The sequence below is a fragment of the Rhinolophus ferrumequinum genome, chromosome 17 (assembly GCF_004115265.2).
Source record: "Rhinolophus ferrumequinum isolate MPI-CBG mRhiFer1 chromosome 17, mRhiFer1_v1.p, whole genome shotgun sequence".
Taxonomy (NCBI): Eukaryota; Metazoa; Chordata; class Mammalia; order Chiroptera; family Rhinolophidae; genus Rhinolophus; species Rhinolophus ferrumequinum.
This window is the reverse complement of record NC_046300.1, coordinates 15,342,770-15,370,118: the sequence shown is the minus strand read 5'-3', so window position 1 is coordinate 15,370,118 and position 27,349 is coordinate 15,342,770. Positions and strand designations below refer to the sequence as shown.

Sequence of the window (27,349 nt, the reverse complement as noted above, 5' to 3'; positions counted from 1 at the left end):
TAATATAAAATAATACTGAATGTCAACTGTAATTGAAATTTTAAAAGGGGGGGAGGTAAAGGGGAACAAGAGGTCCGCATCTCCAGGTACAAAACAAATAAATCATGGGTATGCAACGTACAGCATGAGAAATACGGTCAGTAATATTCTGATAGCATGGTACAGTGTCAGATGGTTGCTGGACTTAACAGTGATCATTTCTTTAGGTATATACATGTTGAATAACTATGGTGTATATGCCTGAAACTAATATAATGTTGTATGTTAGCTATATTTTAATAAAAATACACTGAGAAAGAAAGTAAGAGTGGTCCATACACTCAAATGACGCTAACATGAAGATGAAAATTCTCTTTTGGATTTAGGCCTTTGGTGACTATCAAAAGAAGTTCCAGTAGCCATTGGTTCCAGCTTCCAGTCTCTTTCCACATTTTCAGAATGAGCACCATTGCACTGCCTGCTGGGCAGCACCCTCTCCTTGGGTATCTGGGTCCCAGCTCCAGGAGGCCTCACCTCGGAGCCCCGGAGGTTAAAGCACCAGCTGGTACCACTTTTCAGCAGTTCTAAGTCGGGGGGTGGAGGGGTGTCACAGCCCTCATTCCCTGGGAAGCCAACACTGAGGTGGAGATTAGCACGCAAAAGGTTTATTAGGGAGCAGTCTCAGGATCATCACCTCTGGAAGAGAAGGGAAAGAAGCAGGACTGGAAGAGGGAGAAGTTGGGATGTGATGCAGTCTCAACCCAGGGCTCAGCCAACCCCCACGAGGAGCTCTGGAGCTGGGAGGCCCATCAGCATTGCCTCATTGGTCACATCCTACATGGACCAGTCATTGGGTACGGCCCGCCCCAGGACACGGGCTGTGATCCTGGGTGAGACGACTCACCCTAAGGGCAGTTCCACAGATGGTGACCGCATAGGGCTGTCAGCCAGCAGCAGCCGCACAGTTACTCCCTCCAGTCTTGAAGCAGGATCTGGACAGCACACTGAGTGTCCACTACCAAGGGGCTTCTCCTCCCGGATTCTAGATTCTAACCACCCCAACCTCTCCCTTGGGCCCCCACTGGGGCTAGGAAGCCATTCCCTGCAGTTACTCTCTCTAAATTACTTCAGAGCTGCCGTCTCCAACACCTGTTCAAGCCATTCCTTTTACTAAATTCTCCAGTGTTACTCACGTTTTCCTGATTCATACACTCCTTCACCCAGAGGCCTCCAACCCTGGGGGAGGGAAGGAGGGAAGGGGTGAGAAGCCCACACTTTGTGACTCATTCTGTTATTGACCAGGTCACATCGAACCAGAAAGGTCAAGTTGGGAAATAATCGAGATTATGTTTTGCTTTCAGCTCATGCACACTCCCAGAGTCGTCTGAAGGAACCAACATTTCGGTACAGAAATCTGGAATGCAGTAACCAGTGAACATGCGTGCTGTGACCTCCGTGTGTCTGCCCCACAGAGCAGAACGTGCGTGAACACTCAGAGCTCCTTCGAGTCTGCGTGCAATCCATTTACTGCATTTAATAGTACATATTAATGCACTAAATGGCTCCCTCGTGATCTGGAAATGTTACCATAGTCGCAGCCTGAGTGCCCCACTTCATGTAGAAGCGACTCAGGTTCAGGCATAATTGGATGAAAAGCAGTGGAAATGGATATCGAAGGGGCAAGAAGGAATCAATGGTTTCTTCTTTTCCATTCCACTGCAGCAAATCTGATTTCCAGTAAGACTAACATGCTAGAGACCAAGAGCAGCACATCCTAAACAAACAGACGTTGCCCGTTAACCAAGTGTCCACCACAGCATTCATGTGTAGTCTTATTGGCTTCAGGAGGCACATCTGAACTACAATTCCCCAGCTCTCCCCAGCAGCATTCGGAAGTCATCAGAACACGACCCACTTCAGTCATTCAGAGCACGTTTTATTAACACAGAAAGACTATGATTCACCTTATTAATCTCACAGGGGGAGTTGAGACCCGAATCAGCACCACTCATGAAGTATATACCATGAAACTGATTACAAAGAGGAAGCAAAACACATTATTATTACCCAAAATTCCTCACGGATAACAAGTCTTCCCCTCTCCAAGTGTATTAAAGGCTTCGAATATACAAATCTAAAAATATGTCACAACCGTTAACGCTAAGACTCGAGTTGATTTTTTTTTTAATAAGCTTTAAAATATATTGAGCATCTCTCCTTCCCCTGACTCTCCAATGACATGAAGAAGCCCCTTTCCTTGCTTTTCTCCTAGGCTTCTACGTTTTTCTCCTTCCTGGAGCAGCACCGGGGGCTGGACAGGCGCCTGAGGCGGTGACGATGATGCCTGCTCTGCAGAACGCTTGTGCTGGCTCCGGGAGGGACACTCGCTGCTGGGGGACACCTCTTTTTGTAGGTTCACTGTGCTGGTCTTCCCAGCAGTTTCAATCCAAGGGTGCTGAAGAACCTGGTGGGCCGTGTAGCGCTTCTTGGGGTCTACCACCAGCAACCGGCTCACCAGATCTTTGGCAGCTGTTGAAGTGAGAGAAAGAGGGGAAAACAAGATGATGGCAGGTGGTTCTGAATTTTTCTTCCCCATACATGAAATAGGAACACCAACATCCACGATAGCACCATGTGTTATACCAGGGCAGTGCTGGACAACAGAGTTTTCTGCGATGATGGAAACCTTCTATTATATCTGTGTTCCCCACCTGGGGCTACTGAGCATTTGAAAGGTGGTTAGTGCAAGTGAGGAACTGAATTTTATTATATCTACTTTTAATTAGTTTGCACTTAAATAGCCGTGTGCAGCGAAGGGCTAACCTGTTGGACAGAGCATCTCTAGAGGATGTTTATTCATTTCTCTAGAGTCCAGGGACCAAACTCACCACTTAACACCCCGGGAGCCCAGTGCAAGACAACAAATGGAAGCCACAGACCCTATGTCTACATATTTTAAATCTGTCAATCAAACCATCAAGTTGCTAAATAAAAGATGTTCCATCTTCCTTCCTACGTTGATACATATGCCTTCATATTGACAACACTGAAAAACATGTATAAAGAAACCTAAGTAATAAATAGTGTAAATTCAAAATAAATTTCATTTTCTGCCCAAGACCACAACTGACTTGAGAGAGATGTGGTGACAACTAGGGGGCCAGGTGGCAGGCAGGGAGCAGGAAAGATTTCTTCATGGCTGGTTGGCTCTCGAGAGCTGGCTCTCTGAACTTACTCTTCTAATCAGTCAAGAATACACGGGGGCAAAAAAAAAAGAAAGAAAGAAAAACACTTACTTCTCTTTACCTTTTTGGGAGCCGCCTCTTGCTCCAGATCAGCGGCTCACCCCCTCCTCTACACCAATGTCAGCCACCCCTTGAGCACTAAAACCACAGAATTTCTCCTACCCCACCCAGCTCATGCTGGGCACATGCTGCCCACAAAGTGTCCCTGCGTCCACCCCCACCCACACCACTCCTTCAAGGCCCTCAAAGGACTCAGGAGTGGAAGGCCAGGTGTAAACTGGGAATTCTCAGACTCACATGGACACGGGTGACCCTAAACAGCATCTCCTTGGCTACCCTGAGACACTGTTGGGAGAAGCTGGGAAAAGAGGCCTCCCCAGTCTTGGAAGTGGGCCTGGACCATTTGGGCAAGGAATTCCGGGGTCCCAATTAAGTGGCCTAGAAGGGGAGCTCTGGGCTCGGGGATAAACAACCCCTTGGTCCACTCCCTGTGGTGTCACCACAGCAGGGCCCTCTAAGGCAAGGGGCCCAGGGCAGGGGCCACCCATGCTCTACACTAAGGACAGCTGCATAGAACTTTCTAGAATTATTTTCAGTCCTTGAATTCCCAAATTGCTACTGCCTTGATCAGCTCTAGACCCTCACTCTACCTGCAGCAAGCCACCCCTCTCTCTACCTTATTTAAAGGGGTAAAAAAATGAAGATTTTCCCTTCCCCCAACCCCCAAACGAGAAGATGCAGGCTGGGGATGAGGGTAGTTCAATAACTAACCTTAGACAACACGTTTAAGGGAAATTGAGGGGTGGGGGGGAGTCACTCCTATTCTACTTTTAAGCTAAAGACTCAAATACCCAAAATCCCCCAATTATCTAGTTCTCAGTTTTATAAGGGCAGAGGGTAGTGCAGACAAATCAGTGGAAACAAGGTGATAGATTCCATGTGAAAGGGCCAAAAAGGAGGAAGACCACATATGCTTCCGCTCCACTAAAAATAACAGACCTCCACCCCTTAGCTTCTAGAGCCCCCCGTCTCCAGTCTGCCCCTGCAGGACCCCTGGTTCTTCATGAGTAAAAGGAGCATTTCCAGGCTGTTCAAGTCATGGACACTGCTATATGTGAGAAGGCTTTGATCTTTCCGAATGAGGGCTACCCGTTTGATATTTTTCAGTGCTGAGGTTCTTTATTTGCCTCAAGAAAAAGTATTAACTTGGTGACCACGACTGGTAGTTAGACTTTTTCATTAACTCTCAAAGCCAAGACGTGTGTCCGAAGTGCCACATAAATCTACATAAAACCAGCAGAAAATAAAGGATGAATGACGATAGGACGCCAGCCCACCTCCGTGCCAGGTGCCGTAGTGGACCCTCTGTGTATCTAATTACATATCTGACCTAACACCTGCTTTGATGTCAGAACCCGGGAGGGGCTCCAGCTACACACACCCTCCTTTCCTGCTCAGGGAAGCCCCGCACCTCACCGTCAGAGATATTGTCCCAGTAGGGGGCCAGGAACTCAAAGTGGCCCAGCTGAATGATGTTAAAGAGCTCCTCCTGGTCCTTCTCCGGGCTCCGGAATGGGGGGAAGCCACACAGGAGAATATAGAGGATCACGCCCGCAGCCCACATGTCCACCTCCAGCCCGTAACCTGTGCAACAGGGGCAGAGACACAAGCAAAACTGAGACTGGGCTGAATCAAACGCGATGAGAGCAAGAGTGGAAAATCGTGGCCCTCAGTGTCAGAGGACCTGGGCTCTTAGTAAACAAGAGCCAGTGTCACGGCTGCCAGCTCCAACAAACACGGGGTCCACACCAGTGTGACTCAAAGTGTACTCCTCTGACCACTGCCACTCTGTGATCCATTATTACTGGTCTGTAATAAAACAAGCCCAGAAATTGAAAGTAAACACTTGCAAACTTGTATAGCAATTTGACAGGGCCGAGACATCCCACTGCATGACCCATGGAAACATCTCACTGAACAGCGTAGGGGTGAGCTGAGGGACGTCAAACACGCGTGGGAAGTCACATGTGGCAGGAGCTGAGATCTAAGCACATGTAGCAGGCCTTCGTATGGGGCTACACTGTACTGGAAATTTTAAAACCTGGCTCTTGGAGGAGCCCCCGTCTACACGAGCAGCCTCTACCTCCTATCTAGTCATTGCCTTCTCTCATGTTCAAAATATTATTTACTGGCTCTTTTTATGGTCATAAAAAGATTGCTATTACTAGCTGTATTCCCCACACGCATACACACATTTACACTTTCTTTAACAAAATTAGGATCACGTTGTACATATTTTATACCCTATGTCATTCACTGACTATTGTATCATGGCATTTCCTATGAAAAATATAAAAAATATTCTTCAAAAGTACGATTGTTAATAGCCGTGAGCATTCCCGTTATATATAATGAATCCCCTACATTGTCGTTTAAGTCTGTTTCTAATTTTGTTTACAAGTGTTTAAGGAATACTGTGATGAACATTCTACTGCATTTAATATTTGCACACATCGCTGATTATATTCTTAAATAACTTTCTAGACATTAAATACACAAACTAATATACAGGAAAGGTATTTGATACATATTGCCGAATCATCCTCCCAAAAATTTACAACAGCAGTATATACACTTTCAAACACTTTTTAACGTTTTATCTTTGCAAAAGGAAAACACTTGACAGCCTTAATTTGTAAGTTAGATTCTCACTTTTAAGCCCCAGAGCAATGTTGTCAAGAAACAAATCAGCAGAAAATATTAAGGGACTAAGCCACCAATGTCCTTTCTCTAGCCAACTCGAATGGATTTTACTCAGTTCTCAAACCCCTTTCACCCTCAGGACGGTCTGATTCTGCTGGGCCTCCCCTCTTCCTGAGATTCACCCCTCCCTTGGTGACATTGTATGGTCCTCATCCTCCTCTTCCTGCCTCCAGCTGCCCTGTCCTGTGCTGACCCCTCCTTCCTTCTCTCATCCTCTAACTCTTGGCCTCCCTCAAGAATTTGCCCTTGGCTGCCCTTGCTGGCATCACTAAGGAGCTCATTATCTCGCCCGCTCCGGCTGCCACCTCTGAGGTGAGGAGTCTCAAAACCACACGCTCAGCCTAGAACGTCACCTCCTTGCCAACCAGACAACTCTGTGTGTCCATCCTGATACCGCTACAAAGTTAGTGTGTTCAAATTTTAAGTCACCCCTTCCCCATCGCCCAAAAGATCTTTCCAACACCTTATTTTAGTTGGTGCTACCACCAACACTGTGGTTCCCCTAAGATTCACTTAGACTATCAGCAAATAGTCTCTCATCCAGTTCATCAATGCCTCCATTAAAATGTCTCCGGTTGCTCAGTGTTCTCCTATGCCACTGTCACCACATTACCATGGCTACCATGCTGGCCACACCGAATCCAAATTCCTCTGCCCAGCCTTCCTAATTGTGGGGAATCCATGTTCAACATACACAACCAACTACACTGCCCTCTGAGGCGAGTCTCCTCAATGTCTCTACCACCCAACCTCCATGCATATTCCAGTCTCTTCGTCTTAGCTTCCCTGATGCCTCTGTCCCCTCGCCCTACCTCCCTACAACCCATCCAGAGCCTTCCCTTCTTACGGAGGGTGCCTAAACGGATTTCTCCTGGAGTGCCTCAGTGGCTAAACAGTCATTCATGTGTCTGGAGCCATATAATAATAATGATTTCCTTTTCATATACTTTACAGAGTGTGTCACTAAAACAGTTCATTGGCTCCTTATACAATATAGAAACAGGTTATAAATATTATTCATAGGGTTTGAAATGGGACCCCGCCATTTCAAAAAAATTCCTTTGGAGGAATTTTTCAGCCAGTTTCCATAAGAACTGCTTCAATTCTCTCCCATTAAAGGTAGCGTTGGGTCAGTGCCACGAAGCTCCCCACCCAATTCTCCACCATCTTTCATCTTACTGTCCAGCCAACACACACACACACACACACACACACACACACACACACACACACACACCCCAATCCCTTCTCTATAATAAGGCTGCCCTGATGAGGAAAAAGTTCTCATGCTTTGATCAAAGAGATCTGCTTCAAATATTTCCATTAAAATCATAGTGCAAGCTGAGTGCCAACTCTCTGAGATTTCTGACTACTCCATACTGAAAAAAAATACAAAATATTAAATGTTAAAAATAAAACAGGATAGTAAGTGAGCCAGAGTCCCACAGAGCAATGGTAACACTCACCTTTCTCAGAAAGAATTTCAGGAGCTACATAAGTCGGAGTCCCACACACAGTAAATATAGGTCTCACAACATGCTTTGCAAGGCCAAAATCAGCCAGTTTCAAGGTGGTAGATTTGTCCTCATTTCGCTGAACCTGTAAAAAAAAAAAAATAACCAAATCCCCAAACCATCAAAATTCTGATGAGAACAAGGAAGGAAAACTAATGAGACAACAAGCATAAAAAGTCAGGATAAGAAACAATAAACCTACACGAGCTTATAGTTTAGCCCAACACTGATAAACGCAGCTGGATCTCGGTGACAGGTGCTCATATTTCCAACTAAAGAACCAGTGAGTCAGATTTACTGTGCTCTCCAATATGGTAGCACCCTATTGCCACAGATGGCTGTTTAAATTAAATTAAAAATTCAGTTTCTGAGATGCACTAATCACATTTCAAGTGTTCAACAGCCATCGGTGACTAACGGCTACAGTAATTGCAAGCAGTGCAAATATAGGGCATTTCCTCCTTCCCAGGGAGTTCTGTTGGGCAGCCCTGACCTAGAACAAGGATCAACGATGTTTTGAGCACAGACTAGCTTGAGTGAGGACTAGAAAAGGCCTGTGGGTCATACTAAGCCTAGGCAGAGGGGAAAAAAGAAAAAAGAACTACTCGGAATTAGAATGAAGAAGTAGACAAGCAATGGAGGAACGTTAAATAAAGGCTCTAATTTAGGGGACAAAGGGGGGGTTAGTTAAGAACCAAACAGACCAGGAGTCTTTCGTTCCAATTCCAAGAGTTGCAGCTGGATGGCCTTGGACATTTCTTTTCTGATGTGAGCCTCTGTTTTCTCATTTGTTTAAAAAAAGGAGGGCGGTGGGGAGGCAGGTGATAATTGCCAGCAAATAGGCCTATGCCAAGAGTTTCACTCCATGTCTGTAATCCACCCAGTGTTAACCCTCGGGTGACCGAGAGTTCCAGGCTGCGTGACACTGAGGGGGTTCCCAGGATGTGGGACTTTCATTTTTAAAACTTTCATGTACAAACTTTCATTTTTAAAACAGTCTTGGGCAAACCAGAATGAGGTGGTTGCCCTCGTTTGCACATAATAAACACTAAAAACAAAAACAAAAAATTAATGCTGTTGAACTAAGATCTATTCCTATGTATGTGAACTGACAAACTAGGTTCTAAGTGTTGACATGTTTTGCATGAAGGTGAAAGAAATTCGACCTCACTTCTACTAGGTTTTAGAGAAGGGTAGAATTAGGCATTTCAAACAAACAAACAAACCAGAAGACATCTACCCTCACTCTGAAATGAACACAGAGAAGTGACTGTTCTCACTTGTTCTCTTCAAAACATGTCCCACCAACAGAGTCTTGTCCCTTCCAGCAGGGCCAGGTGACTGGCTTTCTGATCTCTGCTCAACCAACTCTCACTGCCAAGTTCATCTGCCTGTCCTCCTTCACCCTCAAAGTACGTTCACGTCAGATGATACTGTCAGGAAAAGCTGGGTCTTAACCTAAAAGAAATGAATCTCCAGGGGGATGAGCTTAGCCAGTATTTACATCACCATGCAAGAAATAATAAAGCTAAAAATATATTTCACCTAAAAAAAGAAACAATGAGGGGGCAAACCTATCATATCTCCAAGCAAGTAGAAGACGACACACTGGTACTGCATGCTAGGGAGGCGGTTTTCCACTTTGGGGAAAGGTTACCGAATCAGGCACAAACCCAAACTCCAACCTCCTGTAACAATGGTTGGTATCCACACAAGTATGGTAGAAGGGTAACTCAATAGGAGGTTTGGACCCCCCAATATCAGAGAATGTTTCGACTCAGGGCAGCGGCCTCCCCCATATGAGCCTCACCATGACAGGTGTCAGGACGCAAAGAAATAAAAGCAGAAGCCAAAGGGTTCTCACAGCCCCTCATTTCGAGGATGCAGGAAGTTAAGCACACCTGGGCGACGCGATACCTGCCTGCTTCTGGCCCTCTGGCTGCAGCAGCTCTGAGCCCTGGGCTGGCCCTGCTCTGCAGCTATCCTAGGCAGCTGCACCTTGCAGGTGGGTCTGCACAAACCTGGAAGATTCTCGGAAGGTAGTCTGAGCCCTGTTAGCAGCCTGGCCACGCAACCATCACTCTGACCTCATTTGCTCACAGAAAGCAGTCAGCACAATCTCTAAACAGGAAGCTTTGAATAAAAGATTCTGCAAGTGTGGCATCTTTTCCTCCCTCTACCTCTTGGGAAAGGTGCAGCCCACCCAAGACCTGTTGTCACATCCTGCCTGACACCCTTTCTTCCCAATATAAAGGGCAAAGCTTGGGACTATCAAGGGTCTCAGGCCCAGAGGAGAATTTATCCATAAGAGGATAGAGAGAATAAAGGGGAGAGGGAGGGGGGAGAGAGAGAGAGAGAGAGAGAGAGAGAGAGAGAGAGAGAGAGAGAGAGAGAGAGAGAGAGAGAGAGAGAGAAAAGGAAGGAAGGAAGGAAGGAAGGAAGGAAGGAAGGAAGGAAGGAAGGAAGGAAGGAAGGAAGGAAGGAAGGAAGGAAGGAAGGAGTTGAACTCATACAAATGGAGGGTAGAATGGTGGTTTCCAGAGACTGGGGGATGGAGGACATGGGAAGATATTGGTCAAAAAGTACCAACACTGATATCAACCAAATGAGAGACTCATTGGGGTCATCAGAGTTATAGGAGAAATTATCAGCTTGTCTGCAGGCACATGTCCTCACATCTCTAGTGGAATGGGACAAAGGTTCCCAAAGCTCCTACCAGCACTTGGGGGGGAAGGGGTGCAACGGGAAATACTCTGGTTCTCCCTGTGTCCCATCAGAGCCCTGGGCACAGCAACACTCCAAAATTCAGGGCTGGCAGCCACTCCTTGCTCTCCCCAGACAAGAAGTTCTCCGAACTTGCTCTGGATCCTGCCAGTGAGCTCACGTCTCTGTAAGCAGAATGTCTTCATTACTGAGTCTGAGTCACCATGGGGCAATCTAATCAATGTCTCCATAATTAACCTAACCAAATGGAAAATCATAGATATAGAACGAAAATGTGATTCTGCCTTGGTCTGCGTATCCAGGCAGACATAGCCCACAAGGAGACAGGGAGGTAATTATTAGAATAATTTAGACAAGAAAATCTAGTTTGGAAGGGAATGACAAAAAATTTGTGCGCTGCCTAGCATTTCCAGATGGATCATCTATGATTAATCACATTTGCTGGGTGATTGGTGAAAAAATACGTCCCTCACAAATATTTGTAAATATTCCCAATGAAAAGGTCATCATTAAAAGCATCTGGCTGACTTAATACACCAAAATAAAATACGTATTCCTATGTAAAATCACAAAATTCCCTTCCTTATTGGAACCCCCCAATTCCAAAACCGGGCTCCACGGAGGTAGTTAGCAGCAGACTAAACATGGTGCAAACTCAGTCTTTCATTTTGAAATTTTATTGTGTTAAATAAATGTCCAGATGCTAATGGATTCCCTTTTCAAGTATCAAATCTGTTTTTCAAATCGTTTTATGACCTTTCTAAAATATGTTATGCTGCTTCTTGTCTCTTTGTGGTTTAGCTTTTCTCTTCGAGTTTTAGGATCAACCCCATAGTACCACCGTCACCAGGAGCAGAAGCTGGGGGGTGGTGAAGATCAGTGGGGTTGTTTGTCCCTTCCAGAAAGTGGCTGGAGACTGCTGAGTGTTTTTCATGTTTCTGTCGCCAACATCTGCTGTCAGGAGTTATGTAACATTCTTCAGCGCAGCCCGGGTAACTTGCAGCTTCTCATGTATTTCACCTACCTAAGCAGGTTAATTACCCTGACGGTTGTGCACTAACTGTGTGAGTTTTGTTTCGTTTTGTTTTTTTCAGCAGGCATCTCACGTTCTTGGCTTCAGACCGTTCCTTGAAATCAAATGAGTGACAATCTCCTGCAATAATTCTTCCTCCAAGAATCGGTGGGACTTCTGACACCATCAAATTTGCCACCCAAACAGGAAACGTGTCGAAACCATCCTCCCACCAGACTATTGTTCACTTCTGATGGAAATCTCAAACTGGAAAAGTGTCCACAGCTCTATGCAGCAGTCCATTCCAGTTATGGCCAGCTTAACTTAGGAGGAGAATCACCCCTATGTTGCCTCTGTTTTGTACCTCTGCTCTATTTTCTAAATCTGTCCTCTAGGGTGACACTGAATGAAGAAGGGTGCACCCCTTCCAAAGATGGGAAACAAGCACCATGATCCCCCATATAGCGTCTGGCTTCTCTGGGTTCACATCGAAGGATCCTCCAGCAGACCCGTGCGGGACCTGGGCTCCTGACCTGTCAGTCCTTCCTCCACTACGTGCCTCAGCCTACAGCAGCAGCATCGTGTGGGAGCTTGTGAGAACTCGCAGGCTGTCCCAGATACACTGAGCCAGGACCAGCATCTCCGCGACCCCAGGCTGATTCTTGTGTACAGAAAGAGTTCTGGAAGACCCTCACTTCACTGATACCTGTTTTAACAAAGAATGCCCACAAATGAACATCACACCAGATGTAATTTGATCAGGCCAGTGGACTTCAGACTCAGCCGACTGGGCAAGGAGTGGCCATGAAGACAGCCATAGACCCCACTAAATGCTCACTTTGATGTCCCTTCCTCAGAAAACCTTTGTCGGGGATCAGAACATACCATCCCAAATGATGCCACGCTGACACATTAATTCTTTTAAGCTGAAGACACCTGAGAAACAGCCGATATGGGAAAGGTACTCTCACCTCCCCCTCCGTACATAGAAGCAGGGCATAAAATTTCCCATGAGGAAGGCACCCGCCCTGGGCCAGGAAGGGCAGAACACTAAATCACCAGACTTCTATCAGCCCAGAGGTGCACTGAGACAGGAATCAACGCAACTAACCTTACTAAAACAACTCTTACCTCCCGCTAGTTTCCCCCACGCATTTACCTTCCACACTGGGCCACCCCTAAAAGCCTACATCCCTTTTCCTCTGTCTTGTCACTTCTCTAAACATGTACTATTGTTTGTTAAAATGCTGTATAAACCCCAAGGACTAACTACCCTTTCAGTCATTCATCACCGAGTTTCTCCCACACATATGAGCAATGTACACATAAAAAACCTCTTGTTTTTCTCTTGTTAACCTATCTTTTGTCCCGGGTTGCAGGCACAGAGCCTAGCAGGGTAAAGGAAAAGAGTTTTCTTTTTCCTTCCTTTACACCGTCCTGGGCCAGGTTTGTTGAGGGCCAGGCCAGTAGCCCCAGTGCACGTATCTTGCCTTGCCTTCCCCCACATTTCCCTATCTTCTCGTCTATCTAAACTCACTCCTCTTCGGCCTGGTCCTTCCCGGGCTCTGTTTTCAGTTGCCCTCTAACGGAAAGAGTGTGAGAGATTAATTTGCCTGTAATGACGGCTGACTCACCTGCATCCATCACCTCCTTTTCCAGCCACACCTAAGTATCCTGCTTTGAATCCACGTGGTCCATACTGTTTACATAAGCACCCAGATAATATCTGGACGGTCTCAAAGCTTCAAGAGGAATCTTTATTTTTCTGAACAATTCGCCTCCATGCTCTCCTTTGATCATAATTTAAATGTGATCATGCAGTTATCATCTCTGAACAGAAGATGGCAGCAGAGTATAGACTAAAGAGCAAGAGGATTCCCGAGGAAAAAATATTTGACGTGGGTAAGGCTTATTTATCTTTGCCAACTTCTGGATCCATCATGGTTCCTCCGGCCTTTTCCTCCATTATTCCATTTTCAACTGGCTATTAGGACTGACTTGATCTTAGAAACCAATTCACAGCAAAATGCCAATGTCTAAAATCAACTGACATTTCAACAGCAAAAGATATAGTAATACAAATGACTGAAAAAAATCAGTGGGGACAAAGACCTGTCATATGACAGGTCTATGACATTTTTTTCTACTTAACCTCTCATATTCCTTCAACAAATATTAATTAGATGCCTACCATGTGCCAGGTACTATTCTAGGTACTATGAATAGCGAATGAAACAGATAAACTCCTTGCTTTCATGAAGCCTTCTATTAATAAACAATATTCAAATGAATATACTATGTGAGGTAGTGATACATGTTATGCAAAAGTAAAAGTGGGATAAAAGCTGGGTTGGCTATTACAGTATCCACTAACCACATGTGGCTTTTTCTTTTTTTAATAAAATTTAAAGTTCAGTGTCTCAGAGAGCCAAGGTACCTTTCAAGTGCTCGTGTAGCTAGTGGCTCCTGTATTGGGCAGTGCAGATATCGGATATCACCATCATCACAGAACATTCTACTGGACAGGGCTGGGATAGACAGCGGCAGGAGGTGGTGTTTTAAATAGGGTGGCTAAGGAAGAACTCACTGGGAAAGTAACATTTGAAAACAATCAGGGATGAGCCATATTAAAATCTGAGGAGCAAGGTTTTCAGGTGGAGGAAATAGCAAGTGCAAAGGTCCAGGGGTACGCTTGGCCTGATGTAGGATCAGCAAGTAAGAGCAGGAGTGGAGCGAGTGAGTGGTTAGAGGGGAGCTTTGAGCAGAAGACAGAGGCCACGTCATGCAGGCCATGGAAATGAACTTGGCCTTTATTCTGAGTGTAACGGGAAGGCAATGACAGCTGTGAACAGAGGAGGTACAGGTTCTGAGTTACATTTACAGAAGCTCATTCAGGCTTCTGTGAGGAAGATGGCTTTAGAGGACGAGGAAGGACCCGTGAGGAGGTGACCGTCATCGTCTCAGCAAGAGGGGATGGTGGCTTGGTCGTGGGCAGTGCAGTGGAGGTAGGGAGTGTCATCTTCAGGGTAAAGATACTAGAGAATGGATCGAATGTGAGGAGGAGGAAAGGGAGGAGGAAAGGGTGACTCTGAGGTTCCTGATCCCCGCAGCTGGGTCAGTTGTGGCCCCATGTTTCTGATGGACAAGGGTAGTTTCATGCAGTATGAGGATGAGAGCCTGGCTGGAGTCCAGGATAGCATGGAACATGGAAAACTGCAAACGGTGAGTATAGACACCTTTTCCAAGGTGTGTGTATATGTGTAGGAGATCATAAAAATGGGGTAGTAGGTGAAGGGTGTGTGTGGAAAAAACAAGGGTTTGTTTTTGTGTTAAGTTGGGAGATAATACAGTACGTACTTTGGCAATAAATGCCTGGCAAGCACTTCTTATCCACAGTTTCCCGAGAGCTGTCGTCTCCCAGATCTATGCTCTACCAGCAGTCCACCAAAACCCCTGCAAGAGCACTCTGAAGCATCCCCATGACCCCACAAGGGAGGAGGGGAGAGAAGTGAGGGAGGAGGTGGCAGGCCGTCCCAGAAGTGGCATGTGCCTGAGTAGAAGTCGTGCTGGGCCCTGAACCACACTGAGAGGCTGAGGGAACCCAGACAGGGCCCCGTGTGGGGAAGTCTCCGCCTCCCCTCCCACTCCAGGAGGTCATTGTCTTCGGTGCAATAGCTGGCAGGCAGTTTCTAATTCTACCCCCAATCATCACCTAAGGGAAGAGGTACCCAAAGGCCAGGCTACTGGGCAGAGGCCCCAAGAGAAAACATAACTGAGCACCTCAAAAGTGTACTATCCTAGGAAAATGTGTCCTTCGAACGTTTCCTGTGCTCCACTCACTGCACCTAGTTGAGGAGCCAAGGTAAGCCTAAAATACAGGCCAAAGCACGGGAAAATGCATTCCCCAAAGAACCTCACTCACCACAGGGCCACCTGAAACTTAAACAAACATACGAAGCGCCTTCCTGGAATGGCTGGCACACAGAGATGGACAGGCCAGCAGGGCCCAACCATCAGGCCCAGACAGCCCTCCGTCACCATCGCCCCACCCATCTACCAGCCTCGAAGACACAGAATCTGCACGGCCTCAGAAGCACACAGTGTTTGTAGCTGTGTGGCCGCCACTGTGGTCCCTTCCCATGGCTTCCTTCCTTGCCAACAGAAGCTAGATTCTATCCAGCCTTTGGGCAACGTGCATCAGGAAAGGTGGGCCCAGCCCAAGTGGCAATCATAACTGAGCTAAGTCAACCACCACAACCATTCCTCTTTTCCAAGGGAGGCCACGTGGCCCACCCCGGCCAATGAGATAGAACAGGAAGTGTGCTGAGGAGCTTCCGAGCAAGATTTTCCTCCAATTCACAAAGGAAGAACATCACCAAGAGTTCACTGCTGCTTTTCCTGCCTTTTATGTGAGTGTGACAATGTGATGCTTGAAGTATGATAGACATTTCGGAGCCATGAGGGAAACTGCAAGAACTGCCCTGACTTTTTTGACCTGCTCTATTAACCATCCCTGGAATGGCCCATGTCCAGGCTTCTTGTTACCTGAGATAACCAGATGTCTTATTGTCTGAGCCCTTGCTCCTCAGAGTGTGCTCTGTAGACCGCCGGCATCACCTGGCAGCTTATCAGAAATGCGGCAGCTCAGGCCCCTCCCCAGACCTACAGCATCAGCACCTGCACCTTCTCAAGATCCCAGGTGATTCCTCTGCACGGGAAAGTTTGGAGAGGTGCTGAATGAGTCAGGTAGTCCTACCTGGAAGGTAGCTCAGCTGTAAGAAGGAGAGCCCGTAAAGGTGTTCTTTCGCCCTCCTCATCCTCTCCTCAGCCCTGACAATTCATGCTGCTCCCTTGGATGCAGACACCGGCAGTATGTTCATGGACACACATCCTTACCTTATGGTCCTGCTTCCAACCCCCTCCTGGGAAAGATCATGAACCTACGCAGAACACCAAGCCCATAATTACATGGCCATACAACTAATGTGTCAAAATTCCCAAGGTCAAAGTCCTACTCAGTAAAGCCAAAGTTATTTCAAACAGAATTATTATTCTTGTGGTCACCATGAACTATTCACGGGCCTCCAGCGGTACCCTGAGATCTGAGAGGGTCAAAACATTAGAGGGGGTTCCTCGAGAAGAAACTGACCATCTCAAGCAGGCACGGCGGGCCAGATGTCTGGAGGTGCAGCCCACATGAGATTCTTGGACAAATAATCCTTTAACCTGATTCTATTTATTCTATTCACCTGCCTGAAAGGGATTTTAAGGGTTTTGTCTAAATATGGAAAAGTGGAGTGTCCTTGCCCAAAATGGTACATTAGATATTAAAGGATGGAGAGGGATTAACAGTATATCCACGTCCACATAGAATGCAAGTTCTACTGAGTCCTCGTCAGAAGGCTCAGTCAGAACATTCCAATCAACTTGGCAAGGCTGAATGGATGAGAGAGAGAAAGAATTAAGGAGCAAGGCTGAGTAGTCCTCTCTCTCTCTCTCTCTCTCTCTCTCTCTCTCTCTCTCTCTCTCTCTCTCTCTTTCTATCTCTACCTCTAATTCTATCTTTATTTCAATCCTTTCTCCCTCCCTCCCTCCCTCCCTCCCTTCCTTCCTTCCTTCTTTCCATCCTTGCTCTCCTTGTTCTTACATAACCCCTAACATATAGGATGTGTGGAAGAAGTTGGAACAAAACCAGGGGATTTCATGTTACTGCAATTAGACAACTAGACCTTAAGACCTTGAAAACTTGAAGAGATTCACCGAGTTGCTTTCTCAGATTAAGGACCTTCTTAAAATACAGAGGTTTAAGAAATTTAATCTTAGACCCTCAAACGGCTCACAAGAAATCACTCTATTAGACAGGTGACAACACACATGAATACAAGTTATTAAGAGGATAATAGGAGGCCGTTGTCATTTAGTAAATGACCTGAACTTCAGGACTCCTTGGCGGAATGAAGTCACAATTTTAAAAGACATTCAACAAGGTGAATAACTATGAATCATGCTTTAAGTTGCCTTTGTTGTTGACAATTTACTACAGATAGTAAATTATCTATTTCAAATTTACTTTTAGGTGGCTATTTCAAAAGGAACTTACAGAAGACAGAAATCCTCCGTTACCAAGATGACCCAGGATCTAGAATTTTGAAGACTTTAAGAAATTTACTGTAGCTTCTGTCTATGTGGACAATATGTGGGTTCACTGACTATTCGGATAGTTTCTGTTTTCCTAGAAACTGCAGAAATGGATACTGAGAGCCTCTCTCACTGACACAAACCTATAAAGTTAACTGTCACGTTTCCTGACAGAATTCACCCTGAGAGTCTCGGGATGAGTTCTATCCCTTTTAAACCTGTCTTCTCGCTGACTTGATCAATATTAACCAATGACCCGAAGGCATGTGTCACTGTACTATTTCTTAGAGATTGCACATTATTGCTGAATTCCACATTTCTTCATTTTATTAAGTATATCTTAATAAGCTATGCTTCACAGTTGTTACCATCTTTTAGTTAATGCAGTTGGTGTATAAATGCATTCATGAATACTTGGACCATTAATGAGAGGACACGGACACCTCCATCTTGGAAGCTCAGGGAAAAGGAGATTGCAATTAGAGCTGGTAGAAGCAAAGCCATGCTGATCGGAGATAACTATTGCAGAACCACTAACAGAGCAATAATCACTGAGTCCTTCTTGTATATCAGAGTAGAAGTGGAAAAACAACTTAGGGGATTAAAATGAACAAAATGGCTGAACGAGTTTATTTTAGAGAAAGAATGGGCAAGGAGTGTGTTTGGACATTTTTTAATCCTGGATTTTCCGTGCCACCTTTGGGATGGGACATCAGTCACTGCCCTGTCCTAGTCACATTCAGCAGTTAAAAATCTAGAAGGGCCTATTCCTTCCTAGAACCAATAAAAGGCCAGAAAGAGGATACAAACTTTGTCCCTGACCAAGCTTTGACTTGTCCCCACCACCATTTCTCCTGGGTTCCCAGGGTCTCTGCTCCAAGCACTCCGGGCTATAGTGTTTGTCCACCAGCCTCATTCCTTTCAGCCCAGTTTCTGGAACAGAAAACCGTCCCTTCTCTTCCCTTAGTCTGGGACAGATTTTCTCAAATGACCTTGCTCCTGTCTGACATCTCTTCAGTTTCTCCCTGCCCCCCAACTCAGCTCTATTTGCTGTATGGAATACCTTGGCTGTTGGTCATAAATAACCTGGCCTGTCCACTTCCCGTCCTGTGTGGGCTGGTCTAATCATCATCACCTCTCTGGCTCCTGTTTCCATCCTTCCCTCCTCCCAGGGCCCAGCCAACCCCACACAGCCCATCCCAACTCCACCAAGGGAACACACACCGGAAGAAGAAGCAATGAACACCGATATTTCTACAAGTTGGAAATTCTCATAATTAAAATTTCTTTTGCAAGACCTCAGGAGTCTAAATAAGTCGAAAAGAAGAGGAGAACTAGCTTGCATCTTATCAGGAAATGTGATCTGTAGAAATAGACAAACTCAGTAATATAGGCCTAAAATTTTATTCTAGCACCCAATTATCAAATACAAATATTTATATTGCTTAAAACAACATAATAAGCTTGCTGTATCATTAAGAGCTCTTAGCATATTCAGAAAGTCTCTGAAAGCAGCATTGGCCATGGGATCAAAAGTTAGTTCTAACATAATCACTTTTCCGTGTGCAAAGACAGGTGTTAATAGAGACAGCAGCCATTCATTCAAGGCATAAAGTTACTTGGATAATACATGCTCAACATAAGTGCAGAGCACTAAATTAGAGAAGATTATTTGAGAGAACAGTAGTCACCATGGTGATATTTACTAATATTAAATCTTAGAAGACCCACCAAGTTTTCAATGTCATTATCATCTCAGTAAATTTAGAGTAACACCTTTCTAAACCCAGATTAGGATCCCATTGTCAAGTCCAAAACAATCCAGATCTGTCTGAAAAAAACAAAAAGCGCTGACATTAGCATTTAACTTTTGATATAACAATAGGTATGTTGAACTTTTCTCACCCAAAAAAAGGACGATTGGTTTATGAATGTGACAGGCCTGTTCATTTTGGTAAACGCAAGCTGACAAAATTATCCACAGGGGAGAAAAGATATGAACCCATTCCACAAAAGATAGCTGAAATAGATAGCTTTCTACAGTTTCAGAAGGAGCCATACCAGCACCAAAAAAGTTTTTTATTAAAAAACAAAACAAAACAAAAAGTGGGTTTTCTTCAAATTCAGAAAAAAAGGGTCTAAATATAAGTTACATTTAACACCAATAAACAACTCACGTATTTAGGCTGAAAAATTATAGCTACTCTGAAGTTTTGCCTCACAGAACACACACACACACAACATGCAAACACACTTTACTGACCTTAAAGGCACTAAAAACACCTATTTACTTAAAGCTATGAAGAGTTGCCAAATGATTTGTCTAAGGCAGTTAGCACTAAATGTGTGGACTAAATACCTTGCAATTTTCTACTTCCTGAAGCGAACTTCTCCATGCAATCTAAAGCAGGACTAACTTTCTCCATTTTAAATATTGCTGACAAGTCCCTTAATATAAGTGAGAGTCCCTATTGCCCAAGAAATGGGCCAGCTCGACAGATTGGTTCCCGCACCTTGTCGAGAAAATGCAAGCTCAGATGACTGTCCCCAAAAGAAAACAGTCCTCTAGGGTAAATGATCTCATTCCACATCCTGGAAAATTTGTATAACTGTGATAATGCATTATGAGGCACGTGCCCAAAATGTTCAGCTCATGAGACCAGCGCAGGCGCTAGTCAGAACCTCTCCTGCTGGGACAATTCAGGGAAAACATCAGAGGGTCATTAAAGAACCCTGTTCTGTTGCCCTTCCAAAGTGGCCATCATAAACAGGGTACCGCACACATCACACGTGGAGATTATCTGCATCTAGACCCAGAAGACAGAAACAAAAGGCAAGCAAAGAAAGATGAGGACACTCAGCTAAGGCAAAAATGGAATTTCCAAAGGGAGAGTTATTTGGTGGTAATTCAGACCATTTCGGCAACAAGTCAAAGTTCAGCAATTCTATGAATTTGGGCAAAAAATATGGTTGCTTGACTCGGTGGTCCACGTACTCGTAGACCTCATTTCACCAGATAATTAGCTTGACTCACTCAGCGTTTCATTCTCTTTGAGGGAGCAGTTTACAGACAGATGAACGCAGTGGGATAATGTTTCCAGGCTGGGTATACAGCCATGGAAATTAAAGGAAAGAAGCTAAATCCACGTCCCTCCTTTTCTTCCCCCCCCAAAAAAAAATTGTGGCTCATGGAGCTGTCTCCATTCACTACTGCTTTACCTGCAGCAATCTGGCTTTGAGTGCTTACTCGAGATACCCACTTAATATCAGCATTGGTCTAAGGTAATAATAAGGACGGTCGCTGCCACCGATGGAATGCTTACTATTTCCCAGGCATCACGCTCTGTCTGTGCTCATTTATGCATCCAACTAATATTTAATGAATGTCCGCCATGTGACAGAACTGTTTCAGGATACAATCTGAATAAAACGGTTTCTGTTGTCATAGACCTTTCTTTCCAGTAAGAGGAGAAAGAAAACAAAAGAATATAGTAGGATGAGCTGGTGATCAGGGCTATAAAGAAGAAAGTGGGATAAAGGTGCCAGAGGGTGACAGTGTAAGTGTGCTGTCCTAACAAAGACGCCCAGGAACACACTTGTAGTTCAGGACCACACTGGGTTTACTGGCTCATTGCCACAAGGGAGAACACACCACTGGGATTCAGGCATCCAACCTAAGAAGAGGGTATTCGCTGAACTTATCGTAAGATTTGGGCTGTGTTAGGCGATTTAGGGAAGGATTCCAAAAGGCAGGATTCTGCTCTGAATTACATACTGTCAGGAAGAGGGTAATTCTGTGACTGTGCATTCTAGTCATCCTTGCCCAGAAGGTGGAAGGAATGAAATGAGGCAGCCACTCAGTAGCCAGAAGGGAGACATGTGGCCGTATCTGGGGTTTGGACAATCTTATTCTTACCTGCATTTGGACCTGATTATAAAAGGGTCTTGCTTTTATCTTGATCCATCTGGCCTTATCTGACGCTGATATTCTGGGAAATTGTTTCTGTTCCACAGGGGGACACGACAGCTGAGCTGTGCATGTCAGGCCAGCTCCCAGCTGTCAGGGCCTGCTCTCCTAGTTCTTGTGCTCAATTCTCACTCAACCTTCCACAACAGGTACTATTATTATTTCTCTTTTATAAATGAGAAAACGGAGGCCCAAAGGGGTGAAGGACTTCTCCCAGAGCAAGCAACTATGAAAGCCAGAATTCAAAGTCAGGTTAGCTGACTCCAGAGCCAGCCTCTTCTCCACTCCACACACAGGTCCCAGCAGTGCTGAGCCTTCTGAATTCTCGTGGCAAGAAGTTATCTTCAAAAGGGTCAAAGGTGGTTTCAATGGGAGGGGGGACACAAATCCTGCAGGGGAAGCTGCTATCAGTAGACACCCCAATACTTAGGCCAGAGTTTATGCAAACGCCCAAGAAATAAGTCCACCTGGTCAGTGTCAAGGCAGAAGTATTTTTCTCCTAGGGATGAGGAAACATATGCCATTTTATTTCAATTGGAAGGTTTCTTTTTCAATAATTTCATGAAAACCAATTTATCTCAGCAACTTTTATGAACGATAACCAAAGTTTTAAATAGTGGAACAAGTATGTTAAAACAGGATAAAGGTCACGTTCTAGCGCGTAAGGGTAACAGAGTATGAGGCAATGGATATTTCCTGTATCCTATATTCTATAAACACCCTCTCCCATAGCAGCAAAGTCAGGGCTTACCAGTAGGTTCTCGGGCTTAAGATCCCGGTGGACGATGCTCTTGTCATGCATGTGGACGAGCGCCTTACACAAGTCCGTGAACATGAGGGCGGCAACGTGCTCTGGGAACTTCACATTTTCTATGATGGCATCAAAAAGGTCCCCGCCCTGCACATACTCCATGATCAGGTAGATTTCCGTTTCTGTTTCATATACTTCATGCAATTTCACGATGTTGGGATGAGAGAGGCTCTGGATAATGAAGATCTCACTGTCAACCATGTCCTCCTTACCCCTGAGTTTGGACTTGTCAATGATCTTCATGGCGTAGGCCTGCCTGGTCTCGCGGTGCCGGCACTCCTTCACCACCGCGAAGTTCCCGTCCCCAATGACTCGGCAGGTCTCATAATGCTTCTCCACGTCGGCCGAGATGATGCCCGCTGGCCGCCGCTTCCGGCCACCAGGCCTCTCGGGCTTGCTTTCTTCTGGCCTCGTCTTGGGCTCCTTTTCTACCCTTGGAGGTTGGTCATCTCTGGGAAGCATCTTTCTCCCTCCTGACACACATGGCTTTTTCTCCTTCTCTGCCTCCTGCTCCTCCCCTCGGGTCCTGGGGAGCTTCTCGGAGTGGGCCTGGTGCTCCCTGAGGAACCAGCCACCATGCTTGTTCCTGGTGTCTTTCTTCCCCTCCTTCAACCCCTCCTCTCTGACAGGCTGAGCTTCCATGGGATCCTTTTTAGCCTTGGCTGCTCCTTGCAGATGACCTTCCTGACCTCCTGGGTCTCTGTTCTCTTTCTTGTCTGTGTGCTTGGTGGGTCTGCTCAGCTCCTGAGTGGGGTTCCTGGGACTGCTCCTGTGGCTGTCGCCCTTGCACCCTTCCTCCCCACCCTGAGGGTTGGCCTCGGGGGACCTCCTGCAGCTCCTGGTCCTCACCAGCTTCTCCACATCATACCGTTGGCACTTGCCCATGTCCAGCTCGCTGGTCCCCAGGGAGAGCCTCTCCCTCTGCAGGCTCTGCTGGAGCTCTCTCTCTCTCTTGCACTTCTCGCACCTGATAATTTCACCTGAGGTCTTCTCAATCTCCACCCCCAGGTGCTTTTCTCCACTCGCATGCCTCTCTAAAGTAGCTTCCCTGGGTGGCTTGCTACCGGGTTCAGGCTCCCATTTTCCCCTCACCCACTTCTTCTGGGCCCTTGCCCTGTCCTCCAGCACCGGCTCCACAGGGGTCTTCCCCTGGGGTCTCATGACTGCCCTGGACTCAGCCACCTCACTGCAGCTCTTGGCGGTCTCGGTCTCCCCACAGGGGTGACCCCCTTTCAGAGGCTTGCAACAAAGCCTGCTTCTCAGCCTTGGAGAAGGGACCCGGCTGTGCTGGGTCAATGTCAGGGCCCGGGCTTTATTGGGGTACAGTTCTTCTATGGCCACCTGAATGTTCTTCAACGTCAATGGTTCTTTGCCCATGGCTATGAAAGCGTCCCCTTCCCTAAAGAAATCAGAGACACTCTTGATTTCCCTGCCCTTGAGGTTAAACAGTTTCCTCACACGATCGTTTTTCCATCTTGGAAAGCCCAAGGCCTCTGAGACATCCGCTAAGAGCTGTTCGAAGGTCTGCACCGACCGCCTATTGAGGAGCAGGGTGATCTTCCGCAGTGGGTGCCCGCCCAGCTTCACCACCGTCACCACCCTGGGCTTTAGCGGGCTATTCTCAGCATGGGCGGAGTGAAGGCCATTCTGCGGGCTGAACACGGGCACCATGGAGGCAGGGGGCTTCTCCAGATTCCCTCGGCCAGCAGGCAGCCATGGGCCATGCAGCCTCCGCTCCATGATTCTCGAGCTTAAATATTTTAGAGAGTGGTCACATAGGCCTCGATGTCCTGCAAGAGGAAAATGACAACACAGTATTAGTCAAGATAGGTGCAAAGAGCCCTTTGGCCTTCAACAAAACTTTACTAAAGATTACTGATTCCACTTCAGTTTATAAGGGTGATCTTTGAGGATCTGCTTGAAACAATAGAGACTTTACACTTTAGGTCTAATCCCCAGTCTCCTCTGTGAGAGACCAGGAGTGTGGAACGGAGTCAGCACTGGACCTGAAGTGGTTCTTCTAGTCCTCCCAGGGACCCCCAGGTTGGCCAGGCCTGACTCAGAGAACACAATTCCTGCTATCCTAAAGAGAGCTGACCTTTAAGGATCTAAAACTGAGATAAAAGGTGTAAGGTTTGCTACCCAGGAAATACCAACAAGAGGTCAGAACATTCTGGAACTTTAAAGAACCCACATTTTACCCACCACAAGTTTTCTCAGCTTGACTTTCAACCCACTCAAGGTGAGGCAATATGTGAAGAGATTATGATCACAGAGGTTGAGACAGATCTGGATTTGAATCCTGGCATGGCCACTGATTGTGTGCACTTGGGCAAATCACACACATTTCAGTTTTTTTCATCTGTGAAGTAGGAATGCTAACACCTTCCTCCCAGGGTTTTTGTGAAGAGTAAACAAAAAAATGACTAAAATTCACTTAAAGGAATGCTTGACACACAGTCAGGGCACAATAATTGCTAGTTACTAATAGTGTCCTCACGATCTTAATATCTCTTTTGTATGATCAACAGAAATGTAATCTAATGTAGAATTCTGTGCCCAGCTTCATCTGGCTTCACAAGAACTCATGGGCTAACCTGACATGGTGGGTATTTCTTAAAACTCTTGAGATTTTTTTGCACTAGCATTTATAAAAAAAGAAAGTTGAAGATTTAGGTCTAGGTATAGAAACTTTCTTCTCCAAAAGGTTTTTCTTCTCATTATTAAAAGAGGGGGTGGAAAATCCACGGTCATATGAATGCTTAGAACTGTAATAATGAAAATGTGTTCATTATCATTGTATTTCCAGATGAACTGAATAAATGAATAAAACAAGACTGTATTTCCTGGTCAACTGTACCCAGAGAGAATAAAGTAGTTGAGGCAAAAGTAGTTCAATTTCGATTCCTGTCCACGTTGGGAAACAGGAAAATGACAGAATGTGTAGCTCAATTAAACCATGAGGGTGGGCTGCAAATTATTAACGCTACCCCACAGGGTCCGTATGTCATATCCTACAGGTAGGAATCTGCCGTTTATGCTTCCTTTAAAAAGAAGTTAAAACTGATTTTTAAAGTGCATTTCAATTGTGGCAGAAACTCCAGATGCACCAGGATGGGCAATTTGGCCCAGCCTATTTACACAGAATGTTTTTTAACAATAACATGCAATCTGTTCTGCAATGATTCCCATCTAGACACAGGTGTCAGATTAGATGACAAGTGGTGGCTGGTACTGATCTTCCCACATGCCATAAATTGATGAGCTGAAAAATCACATTTATAGTGAAACTATTTATGGACATCTTTTATTTCTTTTCTTCTCATAATCTCTCTAATCTGCCTCCATTTTTGTCTGAGAATTGATGCTGAGAGAGAGAGAGAAAGAGAGAGATCCACAGCAGTAATTCCAGTTAGTGTTTCCTCACTGGGAAAACTGAGGAAAGTGACCTTCAAATGCACGCAAGGACCAGTGTTCTCATCTGTTCTCCTTATGTTGCTTCTCACAGAGTAGTTGCTTCTCACAGTATGTACTTGTTAGGCTAAGTAAATGGAAATGAATTCTTTTTCCAGGGAAGGGACAGGAGAGGGATTTTCAGGAGAGAACCAGGAAGACAGGGGAGCAATCAGTGAATACCTTAGAGATGCAGGAGAATTTAGTATGGAAGAGGGTTGGGAGGGCCCCAGAGAAAGGTCCAGTATGGGATATCAGGGAGGCAAAGAAGAATACTCATGGAACAGGACACTGTGGGGGCTCCCATGTTGAGTGGTAACCTAGGATGACCGAGAAGCAAATCATGATGGGATCGGTGGCCTCAAGGTCCCAAAGAGTGAAACCATGGAGTTTGGGTGTGATGACAGATGACTTGGCACCCTGGTACCCAGAGTTGGGGTCGAAAGGGGCATGTTCTCTGGGATGGCTGTGCCCAGCCACTTTCAGGAGACTCAACCTCAGAATCAGCCCTCATTCCTGCTGGGGGTAGGGGAGCAATCTGGGAACACCCCAACCCTGAACCCAGGAGAGACTCCACAAGAGTGGCCCCCATCCTAGGACACAAACACAAACGGTATGAAGACAGAGCAGGTCAGCCTCTGCCAAACCCTCAGGCATACTCAGTCCCTGCCCAGGCATTTGCGAACTCATTTAAAACCTCTGCCATTCTGGGGCCAGAGTGAGAACTCAGTCCCCCACCTCTCCAACATAACTGGGTTCTGTCTGCATCACGCTACTGGGAGTGCTGGGAAAACAATCTCAAGATGCAACTATTTTTATCCTCTCTTCCCCAAGCTCTCCTCCCTCCTTTAAAATTCTTAGTCCAGAGCCGTTTTCTTCTTTCAAGGTAAGAGAATAATAAAACTAGCAGACTCTGAATGCCTGGTCCGTGGTCAGGAAGAACAAACATTACGAGAGAAAGAACATACTACACGCCTTGGGCTCTGGGTGCAGTCTCCTCTCCCAAGCACTACAGCACTCTGAGGACCTTTAGGCTGATTGTCGGCAGCATTATCCGGGTACCTACCCCCATCAACCCGACCAGACAGCCAGCAGCCAGCCTGTGTCTAGCCGTCTCCAACAACAACTTACAAAAGTCACTAAACGGAATCGTAGAAAATTGCCAGTAGTTCTACCCATATTGACCTATAAAAAACAGAAGAAATTTCATATGGTTCAACCTAATATGACCTTTGTCCTTACATCAACAGTAAATAGTTAATGAGGATACAGGTAATAAAAATTAAACATCCCAATTCCTAGTCCTCGGTCACCAAGCCAGCTGCTTCCCAGGAAGTGACACAGAGAAAAGATGCTCTTGTAGCCCCTTGTTTTTCTGTTAACTTCCTAAGGAACGTAAATTGGTCTCGATTTAACAAAGCATTCTGCTGCTTTGCTTCATACACCACAAATACAAATGTTTGTAAGGTTTCTCCTCAGGGCCAGTCTAAACCCCACAGATATAGCAGAACAAGAAGCGCTGCTTTCGCTGAGCCACTCCTCTGCTCAAGAACCTACAGTGACTCCTTATTACCATCCCAGAAGGTCAAAACCAAACTCTTTGGCTTAGCATATAAGGCCCTCCACAATCCAGTGGCCCCCACCCATCCCATCCCATCCCATCCCTACTCCACGCTCACACCTCCTACACGTCCAAGCCTTACCATCTTGCAAGACCTATGACTCACATCCACCACCAAACCT

General features: G+C 45.8%; 1 protein-coding gene across 2 annotated transcripts in view; it reads right to left on the bottom strand.

The window, feature by feature from the left end:
• Window positions 1-1,900: 1,900 nt before the first annotated feature.
• The window catches only part of DCLK3 (doublecortin like kinase 3), a 43,427-nt gene continuing 17,978 nt past the window's right edge, over window positions 1,901-27,349 (bottom strand). Inside the window, exons 1-5 of one of the 2 annotated variants that reach the window (XM_033131626.1) lie at window positions 26,673-26,744; window positions 22,094-23,943; window positions 7,454-7,586; window positions 4,701-4,868; window positions 1,901-2,508 (exon numbers count right to left, since the gene is read on the bottom strand). In XM_033131626.1, the coding sequence (XP_032987517.1) occupies window positions 2,174-2,508; window positions 4,701-4,868; window positions 7,454-7,586; window positions 22,094-23,893 (2,436 nt within the window). In that variant the 5' untranslated portion in view covers window positions 23,894-23,943; window positions 26,673-26,744 and the 3' untranslated portion in view covers window positions 1,901-2,173. Of the gene's footprint in view, window positions 2,509-4,700; window positions 4,869-7,453; window positions 7,587-22,093; window positions 23,944-26,672; window positions 26,745-27,349 lie in introns of those variants that run through there. The other variant, XM_033131627.1, reaches the window with a different exon arrangement.